The sequence below is a fragment of the Lolium rigidum genome, unplaced genomic scaffold (assembly GCF_022539505.1).
Source record: "Lolium rigidum isolate FL_2022 unplaced genomic scaffold, APGP_CSIRO_Lrig_0.1 contig_39340_1, whole genome shotgun sequence".
In the NCBI taxonomy this organism is placed as follows: domain Eukaryota; kingdom Viridiplantae; phylum Streptophyta; class Magnoliopsida; order Poales; family Poaceae; genus Lolium; species Lolium rigidum.
Window position 1 is genome coordinate 1 of NW_025900452.1, and position 16712 is coordinate 16712.

The following is a 16712-nucleotide window of genomic DNA, read 5'->3' on the forward strand; positions in this document are numbered from 1 at the left end:
AAAAAACTCCAAGAAAAGAAAGTTGATTGCACATAGAGGATGACATGCGGGTCCCATTTAGCGACGGCGGTCTCAACGTTTCCAAGGCGGCAAGGGATCAAAAGAAAAAGGAAGTAGCCGGAAATCGGGGGTCAAAAAATCCAAGAATAGAAAGAATTTTGGTTCATAGAGGATGACATGCGGGACCCATGATCCTGCATCGTAAACGGCTCGATCGGAGAACGTTGAACGAGATGGCGCGATCTAGAAAAAAACAATGCCGGAGAGGCTGCCATCCGGGCCCTACATCCCTCGGCGGTGCGGATTTGCGTTGACTCGGCCGGCGAACCCGAGATTTCGAGATGCACCACGTCCCGGGCCACCATACGCGACGTTTTGGCCGCTTCGTCGGGCTAGGTGGCCTCAAAAATGAGAAAAAAAAGTTTTGACATGCACCACGGAGGGACCAAAAATCGTCGGCCATGGTACACCAGCAACCACAGCGCGACTTCAACTTCGTCGGCCATGGCAACTTTTCTTGTAGTGTCATGTTCAACAAATGGTGCACTTTGCATTCAAACGCAAATTCTCCAAGTGCACACATTATGGGGGAGCTGTCGTAATATCTTATATGGAATCAAGGTTCAGAGCTTATCATAATATCTATTTGTGACTCTAGCTTCGGTTTGTCATCGTATACCAAAAGGGGGAGATTGTAAGGGTATTTTACCCTTATCCATTATTTTGGTAACAATGACACCGTGCTAGAGTATTTGGACTAATATGTTTATGAGGATAATCTCAGGTTCTAGGCAATGAGGCATAAATGGTGTATCAAAGGAACAAGAAGGCTAAAGGAGACCCCCCACTTCAACAACAATCGAAAAGGGGTCTACAGCAGAAATCCGGTCTGCAGCCCGGTCCAACCGGGCCAGCAACCGGCCGAGTCCGGCGCACGGCCCGGTCGACCGGCCGCCAACCGGAGCACCCAGCGCACGACCCGGTCCGGTTTGCGACCGGTCAGCCGGCCTACAGACCGGCTGGTCCGGCGCACGGCCCGGTCGACCGGTCGCCAACCGGAGGAGCCTCTGGACGACGAGAAGATGATCCGGTCACCAGCCCGGTCCGACCGGCCTCTGCACCGGGCAGTCCGGTCCCTGGTCCGGTCTGACCGGGTTTGTCGAGGAAACGCTGAGGTGGCAAGTGGCCAACGGCCATATTTCGAAGAACACTATAAATAGCCCGTCTCCTACCTCTAGACTGTCAGGCACTACACTACAAGCTGTTCTTGAGCTCCTTCTCTCATACTCCATTGTTAGAAACACCAAAAGCCTCAGATCTCCCTCCTCCTCCACCCAAACTCAAATCCCTCCGGGGAAACGATAGAGGAGGACCCGATCTACCGTTCTACCAAGCCAAATCTCATTCCCCCTTGTATTCATCAAGAAGCTTGCTTCCTAGGGTTCCTTGGAAACCCTAGGTGGGCAAGAGGAGTCCGGAAGCATCCGGGCTGTGGATCTGCTCCGGGCAAGATTGTGAAGGTTTGGAGGCTACCTCAAAGTCTACCACAAGTGAGAGAGCTATTCCTTCGTGGGATAGGCTCCGGAGAATAGGGTGAGCCTTCGTGGCGCGGGGAATCCTTCGTGGGACCTCCACTCCTCCAAACGTGACGTACCTTGTTGCAAAGCAAGGGAACACGGGAATACATCCTCGTCTCCGCGTGCTATCGGTTATCTCTAACCGAACTCCTTACTTGTGATTTAATCGCCTGTGAGAGCCTTCGTGCTCGAGTTAGTTGTATCCTCATATATGTTGCTTCACCTAGTTTGCATTAGGCTCACCTTTATATTCCGCAAAGCCTAATATTGCAAAGAAAGAATTAAAATCTGTAGAAACCTATTCACCCCCCCCCTCCCTCTAGGTTTACCATCTCTATACTTTCAAATGATCAAGACAAAGGAGACATTGACATTGAAGGCATTGGAGACAAAAATCATTATCACCGAGAGAAAGAAAGAGGTGAAGTTTGCACAGTTGGAAGCTAGGCGGAAAGATGCCAACCGAAAGGCCGAATTGGAGGAGAGGATGATCAAGCTCAAGGAAGCAAAGGCATGGAAAGTGATCATGGCCGAGGAGAAGGAGCGCATGATGATGTCTAAAAAGGACATTGATGAAGACCATTTGGCGTGGTGGAAGGATACCAAGGCGGACATCGCAGAGAGGAAGAGGCTACTGCGTGGTGGTGGTGCGTCGTCTACTCTCCGAGGAGAGTCTCCGATGAGTGGTGGTGGCGACAGAGGTGTGGACGAATTCGCTTGAGTCACCGATGTGGTGGTGATGATGATCTTTTGCAAGGACAAAATGTTGATTATGTGATGTAAAACTATGAACCATGCATCATTTATAATCATTAGCAAGTTTGTTTCATGATATGGTGTTTCATGATTGTGTTTTGCTAATATCGATTTGCAAATATTGTATGTTGCTATCATTTTTGAGGAAATCCTGTTTTGAATGTTTGAAGGCCGGTGCGCAGATCAGTGCCCTCAAACCAACCCTCAAAATAAAATATTCTGTTTTGAGGGTTGGTTTGAGGGCACTGATCTGCGCCGGTCGTTTTGGGCCTTCAAATTCGCGTATTCTCAGCCCTCAAACTGGCTTTAATGGTTACCCGGTTGAGGGCACTGCTAGTGATGCTCTTAGCCGATACAGTAAGACAACCAAAAACATAAAATCTACGGGTTTGATAACTTTTTTTTGTTCTAATAGATAACACAAAACGGTGTGATCCGCAAAACAGTCTGATCTGCAAATATTTTTTGCAGCGAACCCCCAAATAATCTGTTCCTACTCTATATATATGCGGAATTTTGGCTAAAATGTAAGGTAAACCACAAAGATTTGGCTTACCTGGTCAACACTCGCCGGAGCGGTGTACTACTCCGGTGAAATTCCACCGCGCCACCCGCAGTCCAGCCAAATCGAGACCGTACTCCGGCAAAATTGACCTATTTCGGTCGATTTCGGCAAAATCGAGTCTGTACTAAGGCCAAATCGAGGTCATACTCCGACAAAATTGACCTATTCCGACCTATTCCGGCGATGAATATGGCTGATTCCAGCGATATCCATGTGAGACAGAGCTAGGTGGACGGAGCTCGGGAAGAAGTCATCGCGGGGACTCGGTTGAATGCTTCCCGATCTACGTGCGAGGAAGACAATGGAATATTCCACAAATATTCATTTTTACGGTTGGAGGATACGAGATCTATTTCGCTGCGACACTTTCCACATAGAAAAAAAAAGATGCAGCAAAAACATACATGTTTTGCGATTTAGCCGTTTGCGGTATCTGCTTGAGAGTTGAGAGATGCTCTTACTACTTCAAATTCAATCCAACAGCCTCCTCCCACTTCTTGCATGAAAAGAATTAGAAGCAACCCTGGTGCTAAATTTGGATCTACTAATTGCGGGACTTGCGGAGGCAACACTCGAAAAGTAAGAATATCCCATGTATATGTCAGTACGTGTACAGTAACTGCCGTCAAATTCAATCCAATTGCCTCCTCCCACTTCTTGCATGAAAAGAATTAGAAGCAACCCTGGCGCTAAATTTGGATATACTCGTTGCGGGACTTGCGGAGGCAACACTCGAAAGTAAGAATATCTCATCTGCCTGGCTCGCCTACGATAGCTGAGTTTGTATTAAGTTTGTTGATGGATCACCTATGTACTTGCTATAGTTATATGTCGATGATATGGTAATTTATGCCAAGAGACAGAAAGAGATCACTACTTTAAAGACATAGTTAAGTAATAAGTTTGATACGAAGGATCTCGGTGCTGCTAAGAAAATACCATGTATGGAAATTATAAGAGAGGAAAAATCTTGTTTGTTATTCTTAGTCAGCAAAGTTACATTAAGAAAGTCCTTGAACGGTTCAATATGCATGATGCAAAGTTGGTTAGTACACCTATTGCTTCTCACTTCAATTTATTAGCATTGCAATATCGTAGTACTGATGAAGATGAAGATTTTGAGTACATTTCACAAGTTCCACATTCTAGTGTTATTGATTCTTTGATGTATGCAATGGTTTGTTCTTACCCTGATTTTTCATATATTATAAGTTTGTTCAATCGATAGATAGCTAATCTCGGTAAAGAAATATTAGAAGATTGTTCAATGGATTTTCAGATACCTTTTGGCACATCCAAAACTTGTTTGAAGTTTGGCAAGAATGGTGAGAGACTCGCTGGCTATGTGGATTCATATTTTGTTACCCGGCTTGTATAAGAGGAGGTCCCCTACAGATTATGTGTTCACTATTGGAGAATGTGCTGTGAGTTGGAAGGCAACACTGCAACCAGTTATTTCCCAATATACAACCAAAATAGAATACTTGGCTATTGCTGAAGCATGTAAAGACTATGTTTGGTTGAAAATAATGTTTGTTAATCTTTGTGGAGATAATGCTTGCATTAATCTGTATTGAGACAGTGAAAGTGTTATAACTTACTAAGAATCAAATGTTCCATGAGCACATTGATATCATAATAAAGTCAGTTCTTATTGCCAAATTTGAGCTTTGCTGGATCTTTGTTGGTATAAAATTTTAGCTCTAGGGGTTGTTTGGCACTGGAAGTATTTTCTTTTGTTGTTTAGGAAGATTGTTGCTATTCATGCTACAATATGGAAATTTTTTCAAGGTGGATTTTCTTATTTTGTGATCCATATTCATATAAAAGGCGACTAATTTCAAACAAGTGGAGCGAGACCCGTCGCCGGGCTGCAGGGACGCATGGGATCGTTATCTCCTTCTATAATTACATCTTTAAGCCACCGACTTAGGTTTAACGCTTCATTTGAAAAAATTACAGCGTTGTGTAAACACTTCCCATATAGTAAAGTTTTGCTAGCTGACTGCTCTTTTTCTCGTTTTGTTTTAGAGGTTTTTCCAATTCAAAATCTTTTGTCTCCTGCGTTTTGTTTGTTTGTTTATTTGTTTTCCGTGTTTATAACACCGTTGAATATCTTCACAACGGACCATCCAATAGAACTTATTGTCATTGCTCGACCGACACGACAACAGCTCCGACTTCAAAGTAAGGAAAGTCCAACACAAAAACCCGTCGAACACACTAAAAGACGATTAACAAAATCTTGCTGCGTTCAAAACATTATTCATCAGAGCCGTCGTTGTTGCACTAACCACCGCGAGGAACTAACAAATCGCCGACTGAACATGATGCCACGCTGCCCCGGCGACCAGACACCAATATCTGCCACTGATCCATATTGTCAAGTCAAACTCCAACACGTTACCCCAAAGGGAATATGACGGTAGGCGGCAAGGCCAAAGGGTTTCCCTCGGAGCAAATCGGAGGGGACGGAACTGCACCGCCAATGCCTTCACCAGGATTTTCTTGAAACCGAGTTCTTGAAATTGAGTTATAGAATGAAGCACACAGCGGCGGATGAATCCTTAATTACAGTTACAGTAGCAAAAAGGCAGGTGTAACTATATAGCATATACCAATATAAGTATAGTTCAGATCGATGCACGCGTATCTTGCATGTCGATCGCATGGCATCCAAGTAATGAAACATAACCACGTTCCACTCCACAACGACAATTGAGTAAGGCAAGCAAAAGCTAGTGTACAAATCTCGGTCTTGACTCCTTCCTGCTCTTGATCATGTAGAGCTAGAGCTGAGCAAGCGTCTGCAGGTCGACGGGGTGGACGTCGGACGGCAGCGCGGCGCTGTACGCCCTCCTTCCGACGAGGATGTTGGCCGCCTCCGACGGGTGGAAGGCGTCCCAGAAGAGGTACTCGCCCCTGTTGGCGCACGGCGTCTGGTAGGGCAGGCACGTCACCTGCCCGTTGTTCCTCCCCACCCCGCAGCACCCCGTGTTCGTCACCGTCAAACCTGCACAGCCAAAACGTGCGATTTCGTTCATCAGTCAATTGCTTCCAGCACTGACGTTGTTCATTTTCAACTGTATATATGTTACCATGCGACCCTGGTGATCTTAGGATGTCCTCGAAGATCCCGTAGGCGTTGATGTAGGTGAAGTGCGCGCCCGGCAGCGTGTTGAACTGGTCTACGAGGTTCACCACCTTTTGGTTGAAGATCTGAATGGCGCTGTTGATCCGCTCCACGCAGGTGACGCCATTGGGGCTCTGCTGCGCAAGCTCGTTCGGGCTGCAGCCCACCTGCCCCACGCCCATCAGCGCCACCTTCCTGGCTCCATTGTTGTACAGGGCCCTGAGCTGCTGCGCGTACTGGTTGGCGAGCACGTCGGCGTACTGCTCCGGCGTGTACTGCCGGCTGGTGCCGTAGACGGTGGGCATGAAGTAGTTGTTGAGGTAGTCGTTGCTGCCCATGCCCACGGTGAAGATGCACTGACTCAGGTGGTTCGCCGCCGAGTCCTCGTCGCCTAGGATGTTCACCAGCTGCTGCACCGCCGTCTGGTAGTTCTGGAGCTGCCCGCCTAAGGGGATGCGCTGGCCCTGCACGCGCATATCGTGTTTTGCAGCGTACATTCGTTAGACCACATTTCAAGGAGAGAAATCAGGTTTCCGTAAACCAAGAAGAAAGGTTTGTGGTCGAGCACGTGCCAGCTGCTGGCCGGTCTCGTCCCTGATTCCGGCGGCGGCGGAGGCGAAGTTGACGCCGGAGAGGAGCTGATCGCTGCTTGCACCCGCGAACGCGGGGATGTAGTCGTCGAAGCCCAGAAGACGAGCTGAAAATAACAACAAATTAGTTTAGCGTGCAGGCGTAAATTCATATTAACAAGCCGTATTCTTTATACAGCTGTTGATGATTATTAATAGATTTAAAGTCCGTTTCGTTACAAAAATCAGTGTTCTTTTCGTTTAATCGCCAGATTTTATTCTCGGTTGATCTAGCTCTAATTTAATTCTCGATCACCCGATTCATGTGTAACTGGAAGAAGAAATTGTAATTGCATGCCGGTGGCATTCTCATGTGCATGAATCACAATACAAATCTAACGGATCTAGAGTCTGATCTTGAACTAACTTAATACTCAGTTAATCTAGAACTAGAAAAAGAGATTTTTCTTTTTGAATAGGCCTTAGTCAGTAGTAGATCATTAGCACGTCAGAAAAAGAATCGACTTATCCACATATGCAGCTTAGTTATTAAGTGACCTCTATGACCAACTTTACTAGAGTAGTCTAACATAAGGTTCGCTCGTGCCGTTCGTTTCATGAGAGGAGACACGAAACACATGGATGCTCTGGAGTAAGGATGTTGGTCCGGAAGCAGTGAATCTATCATTATTCTCCGATTTCATCAATGGGATGTGGTGGATCTTGGTTCAAGATAGCACGCGAAGTCCCCGTTGATGTGCCACAACATGTGTTTTGCTACCCGTATGTTTATCGATTCACAGAGCCTCGTTGGCGATGGTACTCTCTCGAAAATGCAATGGTGCTTATGAAATGGGGCGCGGTTGATATCACAGCCATTCACATGCATAGGGATGGTCATCTGTGGGGTCCGCCAGCTCACCCACTCATTGCAAAAGATTCTCTTCTTGAAATACACTACTAATTCTAAAATGAGTATAACTTTCGAAATAATAAATGTAAATATGATTTTGTTTGCATATTTGACTTCCTCCTGGCGAACTCTTCAAAATCAGTCTAATATTTAATTTTTTAAAATGGATTTCGTGAACTGCATCTATAGAGTCCTCTATTATTTTCGCATGTAGTCTGTATGCCGTGTTCATGTAGTCCTGCGAAAAGTACTGCTGGAGTTATAAAGTTCTTGTCAATTTTTCATATGGTTCATGCAGTAATGTCAAAAGTCCTGTTGCTTTTACACACATGACAGCTGTAGATTCCTTTTTCACGTGGGGTCATGTTGGACCGAATCTCGAGGAACACAACTATAAACAACGGCTGTGATATCAACCGCGCCCCATTTCATAAGCATAATCTGCGGGTCGGTACTCTCTTGGATCTGACAATGGTGGATGCCCGGTGTCTCTTCCAACGTGCGTTTAGATAGCGTTGGAGTTTGGCAGCGGCCGCTGTCTTCGGCGAGTGCAGAAAACTATAGGGATAGTTTTGTTTTTTATCCTTTAGGATTTTTTTGCAAAGTTTTTCGGACAACTATTTTCTCCTGATCTATCTGAAAGTTTACATGTTTGTGTACTTATGTAACTTGTTTTTCTATTAATGAAATACATGGTTGCTTTCAAAAAAACTATAGTCTTTTGTACAGTAGGTTGGTAGTCTTTAGCAGGTAGTCACGCGCTTGCACACATGACTGCTTTTTAGCCTTCCGCTCCAGCACTCATCTATCTGCAGGCAGAGCTAGTCACGGGCTGCTTTGGCTACTGGCTACCTGCTTAACTGCTTCGAGTTTCCCAGCATCCCTCTGCGCGCGCGCTCCTGAACCAGACATCATTTCCGCCCGTGTGCGCCATGGACTTTGCCTTTATACAGCGCAAAGAGTCCGAAACTAGCAATACCAGCTAGCATATGGACATGGTCATCACGGCAAGTAAATGGTCTGGGATTGCATGAAGATGACATCATCTGAGTTGGCACTTACTCGAAGAGTCGAAGTGTCTAGTGTTCACAAGGACCACACAAACACCTCGTACATTCACTCATCCAGTCGATCTGTGCAGACTAGGAAATTGTACTAGCTAAACGGAGCTACTACTGCGCACGTACTGGGCAACTCCTGGATGTTTAGTGAAGTGTAAAACTCACATGCCGCGATGAGATCGTGAGAAGATAACTAAACCACGGCGCATGCAGCTCAGAAACCAGAAAAACACCTAGCTAGCGCTTTACGTAAGCGAAAACACGGGGAAGATCTAGGAGTAGGAAGAGGAGGAGGAGCTGCTAGTAGTAGGCGACGCTAGCTTACAGATGGCGTCGACGGTGGTGAGGCCGTTGCTGAAGCGGCCGGTGGCTCCGTCGGGGAAGTCGATGCCGTAGGGCGGGTAGTTGGCCCTCGCCAGCGACGCGATGTCGTTGTTGTTGCCGTTGTCCACCAGCGAGTCCCCGAACACGAAGTAGCACGGCACCTGCGGGTCGGCCTGGGCGCCGCATGCGGCCACGAGAAGCAGCAGCAGCACCGGCGGCAGCCACGACGAGGTCACGGGCCCCATGATTGTTCTCGCCGCCGCAGACGCGCTAGCTTAGCTTAGCTTTGGACAGCGTTCCGGCGAGCTTGCGGCGGGGGGCTGGGGTAGGTAGCTAGGTAGAAGATGGAAATGTGTTCGATCGAGACCGGGTGAGGCCGACACTTTCGAGTCTTATTTATAGGGCAGCTTGATATCGTGGTTGGCTAGATCACGTATTAGCCACGGTAGACTGTAGACTGTAGTTCTGCAGTGTAGACGTTCCGGAAGTCGTCCGGATCGGGCTATCTCTGCAGCGCATGCATGTGCGTGCATGGTTGGAGCAGTCACGGTTGGGTCGGGGCCGTGCCGCGGAGGCGAATTGATTGGACGACACGCGCCCGGTTACGACGGTACCGCGAGGGTGGCAAGCCGATGCGTGGTGCAAGCTGCAATGCAGGGATTGTAACGGCCGGGAGATTCGCCGGATGTCGGCGTCTTCCGTCATTCCCGTCCGGCTGAGGTCTGGGTAGTAGAGTTTTTGTGTGTCTATTACTCTTAAATTCTCATTTTTTGTTACTTCTATTAGAACTTTAGGAGTTGAAGTCGTGTTTGGTACTAGACTATTACTCCATCCGTCCCGGTTCCTAGGTTGTTAGTTTTGCCAACATCATATCAATTGTATAACTAAAAATTATACCATTAGAAAGTAGAACATCTAAGTTTTTTAAAGATATATATTTTGTAACATATATCTTGTATTATCATGCTTAAATTTACGACCTACTAATGCGCACAAGCCCTATGAACCGGGACGGAGGTACTAGCTAAGTTTAATACCCACTTTTCCTCACTTTTCCTACTCTACTCCTACATAGTTGATTGGGGATTAGGGTTTTGTGGAGATTTAATGAAGTTAGGGGTTTCACCTGAGAGAATTATGATGGTGCACTCAGGTGCCATATACCATGATATTTAAAACATTCGAATAAACCTATTTTAATGTGTTAAATTTTTTGAAATAATTCACGCACGTACATGTCACCATGCTACTTACAAGTGTAAATTTTCAAGAAAAAATTTGAATTTATGTGACCTACACAAAAAAGAGAAGATGGATTTTCGCTATATTGTGAATAGTACGTGTCTACTACTATATTGCGAACAGTACATTTTGTTATTTTTGTGTAGGCTACATAACTTAATATTTTCATTGCAGATTTGATGTACGCATATCTGCACCCAATCCCTACCCATATAATTTACGATATTTTTTTTAGTAAGTCTTCTTATGTATCTTCAATATAGGGTGCGCGGGAAGCCGGGGACCTATGAGCCAAAAATTCACATCCTTTCACCTGATCCCTATAAAATTATTCGCACTAATACCCACAAACCCACCATTACCAAAGGATGCCTGAGGGTATGTTTGATTCTTAGAACAGAAACCTGTAGGAATAGTAAAGCGATTTTTGGCACCTAGATACTACGGAACCTGATTAGAACAGTTCCGAATTTGACTATACTTAGAAAAACATTAAATTACATGGTGAATGATGTCTACTCACGCTTCTTTTCCTGTAGACAGTGTTGGGCCTCCAAGAGCAGAGGTTTGTAAAATAGCAGCAAGTTTTCCCTTAAGTGGATCACCCAAGGTTTATCGAACTCAGGGAGGAAGAGGTCAAAGATATCCCTCTCAAGCAACCCTGCAATCACGATACAAGAAGTCTCTTGTGTCCCCAACACACCTAATACACTTGTCAGATGTATAGGTGCACTAGTTCGGCGAAGAGATAGTGAAATACAAGTAGTATGGATGTATATGAGTGGTAATAACAATCTGAATAAAATATGGCAGCGAGTAAACATGCAGTAGAACAGTAAGTAAGCGGTGTTTGCAGTATTGGAAACAAGGCCTAGGGATCATACTTTCAGTAGTGGACACTCTCAACATTGATCGCATAATAAATAATAACTTCTCTCATTTGTGCTACATACACTCTTTTGTTGGATGACAAACACCATTCGTTGTGTAGGGCTACAAGAGCTCCCTCAAGCCGGAATTAACAAGCGCCACAACATTCAGCATTCATATTTAAGTAACCTTAGAGCATAATAGATCTTTGCAAAATAGCCCGAGTACTAACATAGCATACACACTGTCACCATTACACTATGAAGGGGGGAATAGGTCACGTCAATACTATCATAGCGATAATTAACTCCATAACCTACAAGAGATTATGATCATAATCTACGACAAGAACCACACGATGCATACACTGTCACCTTTACACCATGCAGGAGGAATAGACTACTTTAATAACATCACATGAGTAGCACATAAACTAGTAGCGATACAAAGCTCATCATATGGATCTCAATCATGTAAGGCAGCTCTGGAGTACAGAGAGAGAGAGATTAACCACATAGCTACCAGTACAGCCCTTAGCCTCGAGGGAGAACTACTCCCTCCTCATCATGGGAGCAGCAGCGTTGATGAAGATGGCAGTGGTGTCGATGGAGAAGCCTTCCGGGGGCACATCCCCGTCCCGGCGGCGTGCCGGAACAGAGACTCCTGTCCCCCAGATCTTGGCTTCGCGATGGCGGCGGCTCTGGAAGGTTTCTCGTACCGTGGCTTTTCCGTATCGAAGATTTAGGTCAGGGGGATTCTTATAGGCGAAGAGGCGGAGTCGGAAGGGCTACGGGGGGCCCACACAGTAGGCCGGCCCCCCCTCTGGCCGCGCCGCCCTACTGTCTGGTGGCCCTGTGGCCCCCCTCTGGTTCCTCTCGGGTATTCTGGAAGCTTCGTGGAATTCTAAGATGTTGGGCGTTGATTTCGTCCAATTCCGAGAATATTTCCTTACTAGGATTTCTGAAACCAAAAACAGCAGAAAACAGGAACTGACACTTCGGCATCTCGTCAATAGGTTAGTTCCGGAAAATGCATCAGAACGATATAAAGTTTGAACAAAACATGTAGGTATTGTCATAAAATAAGCATGGAACATCAGAAATTATAGATACGTTGGAGACGTATCAGCATCCCCAAGCTTAGTTCCTACTCGCCCTCGAGTAGGTAAACGATAACAAGAATAATTTCTGAAGTGACATGCTACCATCATAATCTTGATCAACATTATTGTAAAGCATATGACATGAATGGAGTGATTCAAAGCAATGATCTATAGTTTGCTAACAAATAGATAACATATTGCAAAACTTTTCATGAATAGTACTTTCAAGACAAGCATCAAAAAGTCTTGCATAAGAGTTAACTCATAAAGCAATAAATTCAAAGTAAAAGCATCAAAGCAACACAAAGGAAGATATAAGTTTCAGCAGTTGCTTTCAACTTTCAACATGCATATCTCATGGATAATTGTCAACATAGAGTAATATGATGAATGCAAATAAGCAAGTATGTAAGAATCAATGCATAGTTGACACAAGTGTTTGCTTCTAAGATGGAAGGAAATGGGTAAACTGACTCAACAATAAAGTAAAAGATAGGCCCTTCGCAGAGGGAAGCAGGGATTAAATCATTTGCTAGAGATTTTCAAGTTTTGAAATCAAATAGAGAGCATAAAAGTAAATTTTTGAGAGGTGTTTGTTGTTGTCAACGAATGGTAATGGGTACTCTAACTACCTTATCAACCAGACTTTCAAGAGCGGCTCCCATGAAGGACGTTATCTCTACCAGCAAGGTAGATCATCCCTCTTCTCTTTTGTTTACACATGTATTTTAGTTTTATTTATTAGATGACACTCCCCCAACCTTTGCTTTCACAAGCCATGGCTAACCGAATCCTCGGGTGCCTTCCAACATTCACATACCATGGAGGAGTGTCTATTTGCAAATTTAAGTTGCTTACTGATAGATCAAGGCAAAACATGTGAAGAGAATTATTAATGCAAGTTAATTAATTGGGGCTGGGAACCCCATTGCCAGCTCTATTTGCAAAATTATTGGATAAGCGGATGAGCCACTAGTCCATTGTGAAAGTTTGTCAGAAGTAAATGACAAGATCGAAAGATAAAACACCACATACTTCCTCATGAGCTATAAAACATTGACACAAATAAGAGATAATAACTTTTGAATTGTTTAAAGGTAGCACATGAAGTATTTACTTGGAATGGCAGGAAATACCACATAGTAGGTAGATATGGTGGACACAAATGGCATAGGTTTTGGCTCAAGGTTTTGGATGCACGAGAAGCATTTCCTCTCAGTACAAGGGTTGGGCTAGCAAGGTTGTTTGAAGCAAACACAAGTATAAACCGGTACAGCAAAACTTACATAAGAACATATTGCAAGCATTATAAGACTCTACATTGTCTTCCTTGTTGCTCAAACACTTTTACCAGAAAATATCTAGACCTTAGAGAGACCAATCATGCAAACCAAATTTTAACAAGCTCTACAGTAGTTCTCCACTACTAGATTTAAACTACATGATGCAAGAGCTTAAACATGATTTATGAGAGCTCAAAACAATTGCCAAGTATCAAATTATTCAAGACCATATGAAGCATTTTCTGATTCCAACCAAATAGCAACAAGTGAAGCGATCAACTTTCGCCCTTGAACATTAAAAGCAAGAATGAAGAACACTAGTGTTCATATGAAAAAGCGGAGCGTGTCTCTCTCCCACATGAGCATGAATTTATTCAGAGAATGAAAAATAACAAAACAAAAATAAAAGCACACAGACGCTCCAAGTAAAGTACATAAGATGTGACGGAATAAAAATATAGTTTCACTAGAAGTGACCTGATAAGTTGTCGATGAAGAAGGAGATGCCTTGGGCATCCCCAAGCTTAGATGCTTGGGTCTTCTTAAAATATGCAGGGATGAACCACCGGGGCATCCCCAAGCTTAGACCTTTCACTCTTCTTGATCATAGTATATCATCCTCTTCTCTTGACCCTTGAAAACTTCCTCCACACCAAACTTCAAGCAAACTCATTAGAGGGTTAGTGCATAATAAAAATTCACATGTTCAGAGGTGACACAATCATTCTTAACACTTCTGGACATTGCAAAAAGCTTCTGGAAGTTAACGGAACAAAGAAACTCATTCAACATAGCAAAAGCGGGACAGTGTTGGGCCTCCAAGAGCAGAGGTTTGTAGAACAACAGCAAGTTTTCCCTTAAGTGGATCACCCAAGGTTTATCGAACTCAGGGAGGAAGAGATCAAAGATATCCCTCTCAAGCAACCACCGCAATCACGATACAAGAAGTCTCTTGTGTCCCCAACACACCTAATACACTTGTCAGATGTATAGGTGCACTAGTTCGGCAAAGAGATAGTGAAATACAAGTAGTATGGATGTATATGAGTGGTAATAGTAATCTGAATAAAATATGGCAGCGAGTAAACATGCAACAAAACAGTAAATAAACGGTGATTCGATGTTTGGAAACAAGGCCTAGGGATCATACTTTCACTAGTGGACACTCTCAACATTGATCGCATAATAAATAATAACTTCTCTCATTTGTGCTACATATATTCTTGTTTGATAATGAACACCATTCGTTGCGTAGGATTACACGAACCCTCAATGCCGGAGTTAACAAGCTCCACAACATTCGATATTCATGTTTAAGTAACCTTAGAGCATAATAGATCTTTGCAAAATAGACCGAGTACTAACATAGCATACACACTCGTCACCTTTACACTATGAAGGGGGAATAAATCACATCAATACTATCATAGCGATAATCAACTCCATAACCTACAAGAGATTATGATCATAATCTACGACAAGAACCACACGATGCACACACCTGTCACCATTACACCATGCAGGAGGAATAGACTACTTTAATAACATCACATGAGTAGCACATAGACTAGTAGCGATACAAAGCACATTGCAATCATAAAGGGTTATAAATAAGCACTTCACTATGCCATTCATAACAGTGAATAAGTATTCTGTGAAATATAGCCTAAGAGACCCGCACGGTGCACACACTGTCACCTTTACACACGTGGGACAAGGAGTCTCCGGAGATCACATAAGTAAAATCCACTTGACTAGTGATACGTCTCCAACGTATCGATAATTTCTTATGTTCCATGCTACTTTATTGATGATACCTACATGTTTTATGCACATTATATGTCATATTTATGCATTTTCTGGAACTAACCTATTAACAAGATGCCGAAGAGCCGGTTGTTGTTTTCTCGCTGTTTTTGGTTTCAGAAATCCTAGTAAAGAAATATTCTCGGAATTGGACGAAACTTTCGCCCGGGGTCCTATTTTTGCACGAAGCTTCCGGAAGACCGAAGACCTAACGAAGTGGGGCCACGAGGCAGCCGGGGGGTGGCCGGCGCGGCCCAAGCCCCGGCCGCGCCGACCTATCCCCCGGGCCCCTCGTGTGGCCCCTCGCGTTGACCCTCCGCCTACTTAAAGCTTCCGTCGCGAAAACCCCGGTACCGAGAGCCACGATACGGAAAACCTTCCGGAGACGCCGCCGCCGCGAATCCCATCTCGGGGGATTCGGAGATCGCCTCCGGCGCCCTGCCGGAGAGGGGATTCGTCTCCCGGAGGACTCTACACCGCCATGGTCGCCTCCGGAGTGATGAGTGAGTAGTTCACCCCTGGACCATGGGTCCATAGCGAGTAGCTAGATGGTCGTCTTCTCCTTGTTGTGCTTCATTGTTAGATCTTGTGAGCTGCCTAACATGATCAAGATCATCTATATGTAATTCTATATGTTGTGTTTGTCGGGATCCGATGGATAGAGAGTACTATGATTATGGTGATTATCAATCTATTGTTCATGTGTTGTTTATGATCTTGCATGCTCTCCGTTACTAGTAGAGGCTCTGGCCAAGTTTTTACTCTTAACTCCAAGAGGGAGTATTTATGCTCGATAGTGGGTTCATGCCTTCATTGACACCGGGACGAGTGACGAGAAAGTTCTAAGGTTGTGATGTGCTTGTTGCCACTAGGGATAAAACATTGATGCTATGTCTAAGGATGTAGTTGTTGATTACATTACGCACCATACTTAATGCAATTGTCTGTTGCTTTGCAACTTAATACTCGGAGGGGTTCGGATGATAACCTCGAAGGTGGACTTTTTAGGCATAGATGCGGTTGGATGGCGGTCTATGTACTTTGTCGTAATGCCCAATTAAATCTCACTATATTTACCATGTCATGTATATGCATTGTTATGCCTTTCTCTATTTGTTAATTGCCCGACTGTAATTTGTTCACCCAACATGCTTTTATCTTATGGGAGAGACACCTCTAGTGAACTGTGGACCCCGGTCCTATTCTTTACATAGCATACAATCTACTTGCTTTACTGTTTTCTTTGCAAACATCTTCCACTCGATACGTTTAATCCTTTGTTACAGCAAGCCGGTGAGATTGACAACCTCACTGTTTCGTTGGGGCAAAGTACTTTGGTTGTGTTGTGCAGGTTCCTAGTTGGCGCCGGAATCCCTGGTGTTGCGCCGCATCACATTTCGCGACCATCAACCTTCAACGTGCTTCTTGGCTCCTACTCGGTTCGATTAAACCTTGGTTTCTTTCTGAGCGAAAACTTGCTACTGTGCGCATCATACCTTCCTCTTGGGGTT

General features: G+C 44.6%; 1 protein-coding gene across 1 annotated transcript; it reads right to left on the reverse strand.

Annotated features, from left to right (window-relative positions):
• Positions 1-5687: 5687 nt before the first annotated feature.
• LOC124681331 (GDSL esterase/lipase At5g45670-like) lies at positions 5688-9143 on the reverse strand. Its single transcript, XM_047216263.1, has 4 exons — positions 8900-9143; positions 6604-6728; positions 5997-6495; positions 5688-5911 (listed from the first exon to the last, which is right to left on the reverse strand). Exons 1-4 carry the CDS (start codon positions 9141-9143, stop codon positions 5688-5690), a joined length of 1092 nt encoding a protein of 363 aa, XP_047072219.1.
• Positions 9144-16712: the final 7569 nt, after the last annotated feature.